General features: G+C 37.2%; 1 protein-coding gene across 1 annotated transcript in view; it reads right to left on the reverse strand.

Moving 5' to 3' along the window:
* Positions 1-1,213: 1,213 nt before the first annotated feature.
* The window catches only part of Shrm (shroom), a 152,506-nt gene continuing 137,877 nt past the window's right edge, over positions 1,214-15,842 (reverse strand). Inside the window, exons 10-14 of the mRNA XM_046610014.2 lie at positions 12,204-13,636; positions 9,097-9,256; positions 3,511-3,745; positions 2,521-2,787; positions 1,214-2,136 (exon numbers count right to left, since the gene is read on the reverse strand). Coding sequence (XP_046465970.1) covers positions 1,885-2,136; positions 2,521-2,787; positions 3,511-3,745; positions 9,097-9,256; positions 12,204-13,636 — 2,347 coding nt within the window. The 3' untranslated portion in view covers positions 1,214-1,884. The remainder of the gene's footprint in view (positions 2,137-2,520; positions 2,788-3,510; positions 3,746-9,096; positions 9,257-12,203; positions 13,637-15,842) is intronic.

Genomic DNA, 15,842 nt, shown 5'->3' on the forward strand with positions numbered 1-15,842 from the left:
ATTTTTATTCGGATATTAAACGCCAATTTTGTGACCGTATATATATATATATATATGTATATGTATATATAATATAGTACAATACATATAGATGTGATATATGTGTGCATGTAGGCCTTGTACGATGTGTGTATATATATATATATATACATATACATATACATAGAAATCCTATTCTTAGCCTTATATCACATGTTTTTATAATATGAGAAAACTCACCGCTTGTATTAATTAAAAAGGCAGGCTAGTTTTTACGATGTGTATGAAGGGATGGGGAAGAAAATAAAAAAATATGATTGGAAAAATACAAGTAATACAACTGATCAAAGTTGAAGAATAGAAAAACAATGTGAGAGAAAAAATTATAACGAATAGAAATCGTTCTTATTATAACGATGTTTGATCTACGTCTATTGTCACGAAGCTTATCGAAATAACATATATGTTTTCAATGTACATGCACATCGGGATTTAGGTATAATAACAATTGTAACCTGTGGGTAAAACGAACTTTTCTTCCGAGCAAGTATCGATCGGTTCGTTTATCCGCTGAAGCTTGGGCCATAATTAGCTAACAGTAAATTTAAGGACTGGAATAATCGCAATGATCATCGGCGAACTATTGACGTTAAGATAAATCGATAGAAAAATGTTGAGAAAATTAAACAATAAGAGGATTAGAAAATTTGAATTGAAGAAAAAAAAAAAAAAAGAATAAATAATAATTTTTCTACCAAATAAACGAGATTTGACTTTTCCCAATTAATTGTGTATAACTTTTTTCTTCACGCGTACAAGGTAAATAAAGAGAGAGACAGAGAGAGATTTTTTACGAGTGAATAAACATATTCCATACTAAAATATATTAGAATTTTGATTTACTTTGATGAGAAAAAAAAGGTTAGAAAAAAAAAAAAAACAATACATCGTTAGTTTCAACATTTTCCTAATTTACGATTATACATAGATATGTCTTTCTATATATACATACGTTTATATATATATATATATATATATAATAAATAACGATACTTTTATCGAATATTAATCATAGATTCTCAATCATTGTATATGTATGTGTTGAAATATTTCAAAATAAAAAATGTCTCCCACGTAATCGACGTTTTTTGCGAAAATACTTTGTTTTTTTTTTTTCGTTCAGTGATTACTCAAAACTGTAAACGATTGTCCCTACGTACACGTGACCCTGAAATCATCAATTCATTCTTCGTTGTTTAAATTTTTACCTTTTTTTTTTATTCAAATTTTTATTCCCATTCGTATGTCGACTTAAAAATTACTATCAAGCAATTAACCGCGAGTAATTCTGTACGGTACGTTTTATTATTCCACAAATTTACAGTTTAAAAAATATATATCAACGTTCACCGGACAACTAGGTACGAAAGAAGCTCGATAGGACTAGGCACTCAAGGTTCACGAGGCAATGTACCCAGCTAAATGTTCCAGCCTGGCGTGGTTCGTGCGAACTCTCTTGGATAGCCTTGGAATTGAAAAAAAAAACAAAAAAAAAAAAAAACGCGCCACCAAAACGATGCGAAACGTCGAAGTAAGTCAGTCATGACTTTTGTAAAATTTGATTTACAATTCAATTGTTTATAGCGTTGCAGTGTTGTCGCGTTACTGACGAGGACCAATTTTTTCTTTCCGCACAATTTATCGCTCCGATCCTCACGTCTCTCTCTCTCTCTCTCTCTCTGCCGTTTGATATCTGATCGTTGATCCCGCGATTCGCAAATTCATACCTATTATTATTAACACTGCACGCTTTCATAAACACAATACGCAAGTCCGACATTGTTTTCGCGACGTAACAATACAACAAAAACAACAACAATAACAACAAAAAACAATGAACTTAATTTAATCGATGGCTTCTTTCAGGGCTGTAAGCTGCTCTTCTCCCAATTTCACTTTGTCCTGTATCTCACGACCGTCCATTATCAGTTTTGCCTTCATGTTTATGAAGTGCTGATAATCGGCGTATTCCTCCTCGTTCAAATATTTCGAAAGAATCGCCGAGACGCTGACGCTTCTCTTGTCAATGTTGCCCTTCAACACTTTTGCTTCCTCGAGCTGATCCAACAGCTTGTCTCTCTTGCTCTCCAATATTTTCTGCAATCGTTTATGTTTATTATCGCTAATGTATCCTGGATTAAAGAGATTAGTCAGCCGAACATTGATACTTTTTGTAAAAGTATTTTGTTCAAACTTTTTTTTTTTTTTTTTTAATAATAATTTTAGGCCAAGAGATTTGGGCTATCGATTCGATAATTGAGTTTTCGTGATTTTTGGAACAGTAAAAATCTAACCCGTGGTTCGAAAAATTTTAAACTCAGTAAAAGATATATACATATTTTTTTTGTTCATTCTACACCGCACTTCAAGTACAATATAATGGTCTCGAATGATAAATTTGAGAAAAATGATCGTTGTTCGATACGAAATGACGAATAATCATGAACTCTCGACGTTTGTCGGAACTTTATCGAGACTAACCCGCTCGGCGTGGTCAACAGGCATTCCGTAAAGAGCGTTTTCAGCACGTGCAAGTCTTCCGCTCAGACCGAGAAGAAGGCTCGTTATTTTGCCAACTTCCTCGACGTGAAGTCGGTACTTGGAGGCTTCGGCCGGGCGGGCAACCGCCGTCACTCTAGACGTGACTCTAGCACCCAGAGCATCGTTGACGTCACCTTCTTCTCGGACAGCTTCCTGTTCGGCTCGAAGGACGACGAGCTTTCTGTCGAGGCGTAAGACCAGCTCCTCCTGCGGGATAAATATATAACCGGACCTTTAAGCCAGTAGCTATAACGATATATGAAAAGGAGAGAAAGAAGCGCGTACTGGTATAATTTTTTTTCGACGAAGTCGTTTGAGCGTAATTGTTGGAAATGATATTGTACGTCGAAGGAACGATTGGATGACTGTAAATAGCCTTTGAAATAAAGCGAGGGTCGAAGTAACTGAAATAGTTTGAAATCATCGCGAATTACTTGAAATAATGTGAAAATCGTTGCGATTGATTGGTCTTGAAACGGTAACCACCGAACGAAGTTTCGATTCATTAATCCTATGTGGATATCTACATTATATAGAAAATCAATGCATAATGAGATATAGAACTCCGTAGAAATAACTCGAAATCAGTGATTACGAACTATAGTATATCGTGTAACAAGGAAGCAAATTCGGTCTTTTCCAAAATTGAGGTTAGGGTCGTGCAATGTCAGATTTGTTCGTGACAGCGCATGCGCGCAGTGCGGAAAGGACCACTTTCAACTCCTGGGACTTAAAAGTAGTATTTTCGGTACTCCGCGCATGCGCACTCGCAGACTCACTCTACCGTCATGGAAACGGAAAATACGCGTAAAACATGCTCGCGTTGTATAAAAACCATCAATTTTATATCCAAACTAACGGATATGACGAATTTTTCTTCCACGAGGAGCTTGCGGTGCAAAACCGAATGCACAGTTTATACCTACGTACCTTTTTCTGTTTGAGATCCTGATTGTCGGCGACGATTGGCTGCGCCGAGTCGTTGTTGCCCTCGTTTCCGACGGAAGTGGCAATCGATTCCTCTGTCACGTCGCGCGAGTACCTCGTCAAAAATCTCGCCTTGCCTTCCGAGGTTGTGAAATACGCGGATGTTGGTGATAGCGGGCTTGTTGGGTCAGGCGTTGATAATTCCGGCGTTGAAATCGTCGACGACGGCGTCTCGATCCTGAAGTGAAAAAAATTACGATAAAAATTTCAAACAATAAACGAGACAAAAAAAAATAAGCAATTGTCACTCATTAGTCACAGAATTTTAACCATAATATTCTTCGGCGAAAAAGCACCTGAGGATGACGAGGAACTTTGCAATTGTTTTCGATAATTCGCGATACTTTATAGATACGTATATAATATAGGAACTTTTCTTTTCTTTCTTTCTTCTTCTAGTTGGATGGAACTAATCGATCTGATCATTTTTTTCAATTCACAACGTATACCGGTACGATCTGTACAAGGTATTCTCGACGGTTAAAAACTATGACAAATTTTCGGATGATTAAACGGAGAACTTCAATCGTTTCAAGTTTTTTATAATTAGACGTTGATTAAATGACGAAAGTCGATCACAATCACACTATTCTCGCGTGTATTTAGTGAATCGAAGAGTGAGATTCGCTTGTAGAAAGGACGTTTAAAGCGATGCTGTAATTCGAGGAAACTTTAGCGTCAATATAATACACACGAATTGGTAAAATATATTCTCGATACGATTCCGCGGTAAATGCATCAGTTGTTAAGACTACGAGTAGCGAGTTTAATATTTTAATCGTAATGTTAAACAATTTTCGAATTACTAACTAACTTATAAAAATTTGGCTCCATTTTCAGTGCAGTAATTCTAATTGCATTTCATTTTGCGGTATGATATACCGCAGGAAAATTATTATACGAACAATTTTGCGTAGCGTAATGAATGAGTTTGATAGGCGTAGAGTTGTGTACAAATAAAAAAAAAAAAAAAAAAAACAAACAAAAATGAAAATAAAAAATACGCACATTTTGACGTAATCTCTATTTGGTCGATAATTCTAACCCAATTTCAGGTATAGAAAATAATCTGTTTAAGAGTGTCTACGCGGTCTAAGCCAGACAACGACGTGGTTGAAACTAACCGCAATGACGTGTGGATATTATTCGCGAATCAAGATGTGCGGCTACACGCGTATAAATGCCGTAGAGAATTTGATGGGACAGTATCGTTTATGGATTACGTAATACCGGGTGTCTCGGCTGTACTTTCACCTTCATCGCAAACGACGCGACTCATCTTACGCTGCAGCTATTGTCCGATCTTTGGACGTGTGCGGTGAGAAAAATTTATACCCAAATTTGTTTACTACAGGGAGCCGGGGTTGAAATTCCGAATTTGAAAAGTTCGGAATGCGCCGAGTTCCGAATTTTTTTGTGGTGAAACTTAATGTAAAGAAATCAAACTTTGATGAAACGGAACTTCAATACCACCGGCTATAAGTATCTGATAATTTTTTTTTTTTGGCTGTAACTGCTGCAGAATATCTGCAAGCATGTGATATATCGACGATAGTCTTTTTGACTATGTTCACTTTATTCCGAATATTTTCGTTCAACTCGAAATGCAGTCTTGTTCGAAATGAATCATTAATTTCGATTATCCACCAGTCCTGAAATTTGTTTATTTCCTCAGGGAAACGGCCGAGCTTTTTTCAATCGCCGTTATTGCATTCTCCAGGACTCGTGCCAACTTCGGAACGATTATTTAAAGACGAGTTAATTGTGAGTATCGTTTCACGTTAATTGAACCCAATTAAAACGCTGGCGAAGCTACGAGGCTAAGTACCGAAGGTCGTTCGAAACATTCTGCGACCGCAATACGCGATATTCTCGTTTAAGGAATGAGTTAAGCGAAAACGAGGAAATATAATAAGAGTAAGAAGAAACGAAAGTGTCACCTCCGATCTGACTAAATTTACGATTTCAGAAATTCGTGTTATATTGCAGGTACGAAAGAAGAAACAAGGGACAGTAAAATTGCGTTGCGATATTTTTTTATTTTTTCTTTATTTCTTATTTTTCACCAAAGAATTTAATTTGCATTCGATGCGTCAGTGCTGCGTAAGAAATATATACATGTATATATGTATGTATATATTGCACACATATAGCTGTATAACACACAATGGAATAAGCGTGGGGAGAAAAACGCGTTGAATTCATTATATTTCTCGAGAGTTTAATATTATTCTCGAATGCGCCATAGTTGAATGCAACTTCGACAAAGGGTGTTGACAGACTTACAGCATGTGTGCAAATTAAGGATAACTCATTTTCAGGACATGCCGATATAAACGACTATTCAAAATTGTGGCGCGTTTGCGCAAATGAAATTTAAGGATCGATAAATTTCTCTCGCCAGATCATTGATGACCGACCGGTAAACTTGGCGCGATAAATTTCCACCCACCGTAAATAACGAGGAGCTAATTAACCTTGAAAAGTAACGAGCTTGATTTGTAATAATAATCAAAATATACGACAAGCAGATTTTTGTTTCAAAGAAGACTCGCAATTAGGGAGAATGACAGTGAAAATTTATACTACAAGCGTCACGGGGAAATCGGAAATTTGAATCGGGGAATTCCAGGTTATTCAATTGACAAAGAATCGGATAATTATAATTAGTAATATGTATAATTCCTTTTTAGGTATAGAATACTGAATAGCGAACCTGAGGAGCATGCCTTTGCGGTAAAACGCGAATCGTATTTTTTCTTCGTCGACTATGAATAATCTAGAATTTTCAACACTTGCGTGTCGCGTGTCCGACTGTTTAATTTGTCGTTTCCGTCATTGAATTTCGGAGAAAAACTACTAAAGCCACTGCACTTCGGATGAAATTCGAACGAACAATCTTTGAAGTACCTAAACGTAAAATCTACCATGGAATTAAACCTTGCGCTGCATACCGGGGTCAAAATGACCCCGCGGAATGATCACCCTAAATTTGTGAAATTACAACAAACTGATATTTTTTACATTAACACGGCAACAATTGTTAATTCTCGCAATCTTTTTCTTTGAAAATAAGGTTCATTATTCGTCGATAAGTTCGTTCGTTTGTAAATAATTATTGCAAACTACACACACAAATATAAATTATTTCGCATTTTCGTTGTAGTTTCAATATCGTTGTGTATAATTTATTTAATATACGCTTAACGGCAAAAAATACGTACGTAACAGTCGGCGAAAGACGTTATCTGAAATTATCCGAAGGTCGAATACCCGGCAGAAACGTCGAACGATATTTCAAAGCGAAGGTCGGCGTATTTTAGAGGTGGAGTAGAATATTCGCGTTGGCGTTGTGACCTGGTCGGAGGTCCGTGTAAAGCGGACTCCTTTTACTTCTATAATCGCTGCAGACACGCATTTCATTTCAATCGTTGTGTTTATATATAGGGCATTCCCCGAGCGGCATCAAAAATTCTTTCAAGCCTTTACGTATCCTTATAACAGTGCGGATAGAGAAACAAAAAAAAGAAAAAAGAAAAAAACAGAGAAATTGATTGAGTTGAGGAACGTCATTTTATTTAAAACTCATGAAATAATTTTTTATTCTAACGATACAAACAGTTGAATAATTATTTTTTTTTTTTACATATTCTCGAAACGAGCGAGTTGTTACCGAATATGTAGTTCTGGGTTTACTTAGCTAACTTCATCACAATTCAACTATAAATTATTATACCAATTTATTATAGGTATAATGTACGAATGTTTGAGAAATAATAAATTAATTACGATTATAGGAATAATGTCTTTTTCAATAGGTGAAAGCAACGGATAAATGATGCTCACAAAAAATTTTGCTGAGAGTTAATTGTTTCAGTAGACTGAAAGTGGATAAGACTTGAAAAAAAGTCCACCTCAAAAAGTTAAAATAAATTACCAGAGTGCTAAAAAGCTGGAATAAACGATACGAAAATGTCACGATTGAAATCTACTAACTAGTCGATTTGTCGTGGAATGCCTCATATATAGAAGCGGTTATAAAAAGATCGATCCCCGAATCCAAGACTCTTGACCTTTGTTTCTTGTCACTCGTTGTTCTTATTGTTAGAAGCGTCTGCGGAACTTCCGTGTAATTTTAATACTAATTATCGTTGGAATATACACGGTTACAAGTTACTTAACGGTATGCGAATTTTGATAACCGAGGATCGGTTTCACGCTCCAAAAGATTTTATCGAATAAGTACGGAGTAAAGTTATGAAACTTGCTTGAGAAATATGCCGGCTTGGTATTTAGCATTTTGGGGAAATAGGGCTGATTAAAACCTTGTTTGAACCCGCGTAATTATAGAACCCAACTTTGCTATGATGGAATTTCGTTTTTGACGGCCATAAAATATTTGAAAATTTGTAAACCTAGATATATCATCATCACTTTTGATGCTCGCAAAATTTGTAATTCGTTATCCAAATATGTATATATGTATAAGCAAATTTGAACTTAACTAAAGTTAGATTAACGATAATCCTTATAAGGCTGAAGTTGGCAACGTTATTGTAATGATTCATGTTTTGGAAAACCCGTTATTTTGTAATTTTAGGAATCTCGGAAATGCAGTTAATTATAACACGGCAAACGTAATTCATATTTTCAAGACTTATCAACTTCGAAGTCACTAGAAAATAGCAAAATAGTGATTTTTTTCCCCCTCACAATGTTTCGTTACGATAACGTTACTGACTAAGCTTTGGAAAGCCCGAATCTTCATTGATATCAATGATTTTTCTTTTCGTTCCTCAAAATTTGACAAATTCATATGATTTCATCGATCGTGTGGCTTTTCACAAAATATATTTACGTCAGGAAAGAAAGAAATAAATATCAGGAATTTTGTCAAAACTTTTCGACTTTTCAAATATTAATTACTACGTTTTTGGAATCAATGTCGATTTGATCGGATTAAAAATTGAATTTTCAACGATTTTTGGAAGCGTTTGAAAATCCGCGAATGCGAATAGACAAGTTTTCTCAAACCTAACGCCGACTATAAACGTGAATTAGCGACGACCACTGAGCTAAAAATAATTGATGCATCGATTATCGAGTCCAAAAAAATAATCGAACGCGACTCAATTGAATCGGTAAAAATTAATCGATCAATTGATTATTTCGTATTTTTTTTTTCTAACGGTGCAATTGAAACCAAAATTTCGTACATTTCAGTTTCTATTCTTCACAGCGGTTACCTTTATGATTCTTTATAGTTTCATTGAAAATATTTTTCAATTTAAGGTGAAAATATTCATTTATCTTTCACTTATTGTACAAAATAGGTATACTTTGTAAGTAAGACGATGACAATGATTGACATTGTATTGCATCGTTCATGGGAGTAAAAACCAATAACCGATCGTGAGGAAAAATAATCGGGAAAAAATAATCGATTCAATCGAAAATCGATCATTTTTGGTAATTCTTAGGGTGAATATAATCTGTTATAAAAAAGTGTTCGATAATAAAAAAACTCACTTGATGTCTTCGGGTCGGTTCGTCGTTGCCGTTGGACTCGATGGTGTTTCATCCTGTATAGAGAGAGAAAGCCGCCTCCTTGGCCGAGGCTGAAGCGTCGCTTCCACCCTGAATAATCCAGTGACGTAGTCGGTAGGCTTTTTGTGTTCCGGAACCGGGACTGAAACACGGAAGATCCACATTTATCGAGACTCAGATTTTGATCAGCATGATCGAGAAGCTCCCAAGTATCCGGAAGGAGCATTTTGACAGATTTCAAGATAATCGCTAATATTTAGTTAGAAACGTTGACGCAACGAAAGATGGGAAAACAAAATCACTTTGAAAAATTGTAACGAACTTTTCGGAATACCTACAACGTGGGTTACACGTTTTGTTTGATCACGGATTTCTTGAATGTTTCATACTAATTCCTGAAGTAGCGTAATAACAATTTTTCCTCAAAAATGTACTGATAAATTAACGTCGCAAATTTAAACCTAACCGACAATATTTGGCTGACCAGTCGTGTAGAGAAAATTGAAAAAATCGCTCATCTTCGGACAGATTCGATGAAAATTGAGACGATTTTTAACTTCTCAATTATACAGCAGAGAATATTTGGAAAGAAAAAGATGAGCGCAAACTTAGTGAAATGTCACGAACGAAATCGACGTTATGGAAGAATTAGGTGTTAGTGAAAAGTCTCTTGGATCGACGGTTTCGACCGGATGCACACAACTGGCAAAGCAACTCACTGTGACCTGCAGTGTATCAAATTAAAACTGAAGCAGCCAGGAAAAATAGCGAATTTAATTATTACAGGATGCCAATACGATGCGTTCGCGACAATAACTGATCAATTGTTAAATTTTTGTGATTACGTTGTTATACAACAGTGTCTGTAAGTACGTCACGCTGAGAATAAATTGGAGATTTGATATCTTCAACGGTCTTTCAGATATGCCAGTAATTTACATGCGACGGGCCGTTTGAAAAAATCTGTAACGTTGACGTCAGGAGTTGACAGGGTCGTGTAATTTTTCAATTTTCAAAAATGCCTACTCAGGATAAGTCCTATACTTGATGAGAAGCGGATGCAGCTACGATCGCTGAGCATGACCGATGACGTACGATGATTAGAAATCCAACGCTTCCGGTTTAATTGATTGGGAAGCAACCGCGTGTCTGTAAAGATTTCACGTTGCTGGTTTGTAAAAACGCGGATTCGATAACGCGGAGAAAACTGTGAGTCCGGTTATAGTGGCAAGGAGACCGTGACAGACGGCTTCACAGTCGGCGAAAAAGTCAAACGGTGCCGAAAACGCGACCGAAAATTGTCATTTATTTTGTTTATTTCAAATTTCTCCGTTTGTATTTGTGCATCTGCTTATATTTTATCGTATGCGTGCACAAAAAGTATCAGTTGCTGTGTATATTTCAGGTAAAAGAATATAAACCTCTATGAAGAATATACGTTTTGTCGATTTACCCTTTTTTTTTACAGCTTCAGTGTAATGATTTTCCATATTCGATTACAGTAGCCCCTACATTTTTTTTTTCTTTTTGTTTGTTTTTTTTTAAAGCACAGATTTTTATAAAACCAGTATTCGATACACACGTAAAGTTCATGGATCTGATGCTTGGATTATTTTACATTACTGTTCGAATTGAAAAATTGAAAAAATAAGGAAAACTATCGTACTGGTAAATGTTTAAAGTTTAGCGTACAAAAAATAAATCACGTCTACGATTTTTTCAATCAGGTTTAGTATTGCAAGGATATCATTTTACGATGATTAATGATATCGGTTTCATTTTCAATTTTTAATTTCTGTGACCAACTGTTCATTGAAGTATTGTAATTTATAAATGATCGGTCTTGAATATACCATTCAATTTACATGTTTCAAACGACTTTTTACACGCGTATTAAATACATAAAAAAATTCTGGTAACAGTTAGGGAATAAGTTTTACCAACGAAAAAGTCACGACAGGGTTACACCACTCGACAGTTTCGAAATGTTGCAAAATTATCGTGAACAAAAGAGCTTTCTAACGCACATTACGCGACACAATTCTAACTATTTGCCAAATGACAAAAGAATTTGAATAACAAACAGTTTTGCAATGGCGCAACTATTGTGATACACATATCATATATATGTATATATACACGGATAATAATCTAGTATACATATATGCATATACAGAGTGAATTGCTAACGACTGAATGGTTTAATGCGCATGCGCTAAAATTCTAGAGCAATAGCAGTCGTTTTGTCAGGGTGACCAACATTTTTGAGGTTACATACACAGCGGCGACCTAGAATCCGAATTTATAAATGTTGGTCACCCTGACAAAAAAATTGCTCTTGCTCTCAAATTCGTGCGCATGCGCGTTAAACCATTCAGTCTTTGTTTATTTTCCAAAGAATTCTACAATTTTTTCACGCAATCAATTAAACTTTCAGCAAGAATATATATCATTTTATAATTTCCCGCATATAACAGTGTATAATACCAATTCATGAGAGTAATCGGTACAACGTTTACAAGTATAAAAAATCGGAGACGTGACTCTTAAGAGAAAAATACCGACGAGGCACTAACATTAAATTGTTCGTAATAATAAATTTTCGGATAGGTAATTTTCATATCCGTGACTTACAGGTGCAGGTATGATAATTTCGTCGAATCATTTCCCTGAGAATCGAACGATTCGCGATCTTTTAATCCATTCGTCGCACATTTTTCAACTCAATATTTGTTACTCGTTGATACTCGGAGTCTCTGATCACGAATCGGAAGTTAGAATTTGACAATTTTTGTATCCAATATGTCGTATCCAGTACGGCGTGCGTAAAATCGGAAAAACTATCAAATTCGATGATTCTAGTCGAGAATTCTTATTACCGAAAGATTTTTGGCAGTTGTAAGTAGTAACGAAGATCATTTGAAGTTGTAAATAAACTGCGATAAGGCTCGGACGTGTAAACTTTATACCTAGGTGGAACGCTGAGCATCTCACTGTAACTGAAGAGTCAAAAAAGAAGCGAAAAAAAAAATAAATAAATTGCGAAACAAGGAAAGAAGAAGAGAGAAACAAATTCCCGATCAACTCACCTAAAATCGTTACTAGCCTGTCATTGGGACTAAGCTGACTAGCCAGATCTCTGCTGAGTTCCTCGCACTCGATTTCTTCCCGTAACTTCCTCCTCGGTTCCGGGATAACATCGTCCTGACTATCGTCGGAAGCCTCGTCGATCCTCGCCTCCCTTGCATCGTCAGGAATGATCTCAGTCTGCGACGCGGCATCGCTGGTCGCCGCGTTAACCCTCAAAACGATTTCCGTCCTTTGAACAAGAGTAAGTCCCTCGATCCCAGGCTGGGGTGAAACGCAAAGCGACGTGAGGGCCGTCCTTTCGTTACCGAAATCGGCCGACTCGTTTCCTCCGGAAGTCTGGCTGTACTTTGCCTGATTCGACCCCGAATACTCGTCGCGACGATCGTCGTCCGTCTGTGTAGGACTGGAGACCTTCCGTCTCGACGATACGACGCTTATCCGTTCAACGAAGCTCGCCGACTCCCCGGATACGTTGGGCGAATTTGGGGGCGACGTCTTCTCGGTGTTGTTCCCAAGGTCGGAGACCCTCGGCGACGACGACGACGACGAGGAACTCGAGCAGCTCCCGGATCGACGGGGTGAATCGGTCCCCGATCTCCGCCTCTCGACCTCCGGTGTTCTCGGAGGCGACGAGGTCGGGGGTGGTGGTTTCTCGATGACCGGTGGCGGTCTCGAGGCCTCGGCGACGAGCCGTTTCTCGCCGAGGGCGTTCCGTCGATTTAAAAGCTCCACGTTCCTCGAGGTCATTTCGATAGTCGCCGATCTTTCCCGTTGCTGATGATGATGATGATGATGTTGTTGCTGTTGTTGTTGGAAGCTCTCGGAGCTCGAGAGGATCTCACGATCCTGGGACCGCCTTTGAGGGCTCGGTTCGCAGCTAGCTGCCAATTTCCGTCGCTCTCGTTCCAGCTGCCTGTTACGATCGTTCAGGACCTCGATACTTTGCGGTGATATCCTCTCCTTCCTGTCAGCGGGATCCGTGATTCCCGTTTGCTGATTACTCGACTCGAGATGGTTGTTGATGTTGTTGTTGTTGTTGTTGTTATTGTTGTGGATAACGGCGTTGTTCGCGTTGTTCACGTTGTTGTTTACGCCCTCGCCTCGCGGCTGGCGCACCTCGGTTGCCTGGAGCTTTTTGCTCAGGTCGTACGAGAGCTTTCCGATCACCTCGACCGAGTGCGCGGCCCTTTCCTCCATACGATGATGCAGCGCGTCGACGCTGTGAGACTTGGGAAGCTGCTGATCCGGATGGTGGTGATGGTGGTGCGGATGACGGGGTGTTACTCGAACGAGAACCGGGTCGTCGTGGTCCCGCAGTGGCGGCCAGTCGTCGAGACGCGCGGTTGGCGACATTGTTCGTTTGTAGCTACCTTCGCTGTCGGGGGCGCCTCGCTCCCTGCGATAGGCGAGGTAGGAGGCCTTCGATTGGCTTCTGGAACGATAAGATGAACAAACTTATGGTACACGGTATACACGCGTGATTCGTAGGTACCTATACCAAATTTTTATACTTTCATGTTGGAGTGAATTTTATCACTGGAAGAATACATCAGCGAGGAAGAATATATGCTGTTTTCCGTGAAACTCACCACTCAACGCTGATAGGCAATCGAAGGTACGTTTTCTATCCCTACATTTATGTTAGACGGGCCGTTCGAAAAAACGTTTATGCTCCAAGTTGAAAAATGTCAAGTTTAAACTTGAAAAAGGAAGATCCTCAAAGTTTCGATGCTCTATTTCATTATCAAGAGGTGAAATTTTCTTTGTCTTCCGAATTTGATCTTTTTGAATTTTATAACGATTCAAAAAAACAAAAATAAACGGTAGACACTTAAATGTGAGGTTTAAAATACTTTTTGCTCGAACATTTTCAATTTTTCATAGTGAAATATTCGATATTGCGTCCAAACAAACATATATTCTAGTAATTAGTCTAAAAAGTTTTAAGAAAGCCTAAGATAAAAAAAAAATTAACATATCAAAATATCAAAGTATGCATGGTATTCAAAATAGAGAAAAAACAAATTTTCTTTGAATGTGAGAGTTTTCATTAATGAACAAAAACGATTTGTTCATTTTTCAAAATTTTATTCCAGGAGTTCTCGATCAAAACCTGACCGACTGAATTACTTGCAAATATTTTTGGAATCCTTAAGGTTTATATTCGAGTCGAAAAAGTGTCGAAACCAAAAATATATAAAAATTAAGAATTTTAGAATCAATGAATGAATTAAGTCCTGGCAAGTTTTATCTTCGTACCGGAGAAAAAATAAATGAAAACCGTGAATTAGGACAAAAAATATCGTTCAATAATCATAATAAAGCGGAACACTTCATGGAACAGTTTTTCGAAAATTACAAAGTGCAAGAAATAAATTTATGCAGAAATATAAACGTGAGAATAGAATTTTTTTTTCTTGGGAGTTTCGTCACGTTTGCAGGATTTTGGGTAAGCGATAACTTATATTTATACTCGAGGGGAATTTTTCGTTACCCATTCCTGCGGTGTTTACGTAACTCGTTTATCGCCAGCGCAGCCTCGGTCCAAAGGAAGTTGAGAGAACTTATCGCTGAGATTTGGTATCTGATCTTTTCAGGTAGAGGAAACGAAACGAGACCGAGACGAGGAAACAGCGATGGGATGAAATCTCGCGCGTGACTCGAACTCTAAATGTGAATAATAAAAATGTCGGAGGCGAGGACGACAGGCTTCAACCTTTTGGCTCTGGGGTTAACAATAAGTTTCGTAAATGGATCTAGAGCGATTACGAGAGAAAGGTTTTCCACGATGCTTGACTCAATTTTTTTCCTCTCTTATTCTGGTTTCGATGTCAAAACTTACGAAGAGGCGAGTTCGTAGATTTTATAAATTGATCGATTATTTCATTGGTAAAATTATGAATATATTTTAGTCATTTTACTCGTTGATTCAATGATTTTCAAATTGTTATGAAAATTTATAGCGAAACTGAGGGTTTAAAAAATATTTTTCTCTAAATTTATAATGTTTCTAATCATTCGAAATTCTGTCAAGTGATAAACTGCTTATAAAAGTCACGATAGAAACTTTTACAATTTATAATATCGAATATCTGCTGCTGACTATAAACGCACGTGTTCTAGAAAAAGTTGTTATTCGCACCGGTTTTAGTAGCAAATTTGAATGCTGAGTAAAACTTGTTCTTCGATCATATAATAATGTGATTATGTAAAATTTCAGATTCCCAGACAGATTCTCTCAGCCTTAGGTAACGTATGCATGAAATACGCGTTATCTAACCGTCTGCGAATTAAAAAACGAATGTAATTTCGATACACGAAAAACTTTGGTAAGAGGGAAAATATTCTCGACAAATATTTTGTCGGACGATTATTACAAAATACCTTCCGAGCATTTCGAGTGTTTTATTCACATTATCAAACATATGATATAAAACTTTTTTATTTTTCTACAAAGTATTCAAAAGAGAAAGAAAAAAGAGAGGGAAAAAAATCAATTTCCTTTAACGAAGTGTTTGGTGAAACATTTCACCTCGTAATATTCGAGAGAAATCTCAATCAATTAATCAGCCGACACGGATGATGCAAGAATTTTAAAAGACTTCCGTAAGAAATTAAATGTCTTGAAAAAAAAACCG

This window comes from Neodiprion pinetum, chromosome 2 (assembly GCF_021155775.2).
Source record: "Neodiprion pinetum isolate iyNeoPine1 chromosome 2, iyNeoPine1.2, whole genome shotgun sequence".
Classification (NCBI taxonomy): domain Eukaryota; kingdom Metazoa; phylum Arthropoda; class Insecta; order Hymenoptera; family Diprionidae; genus Neodiprion; species Neodiprion pinetum.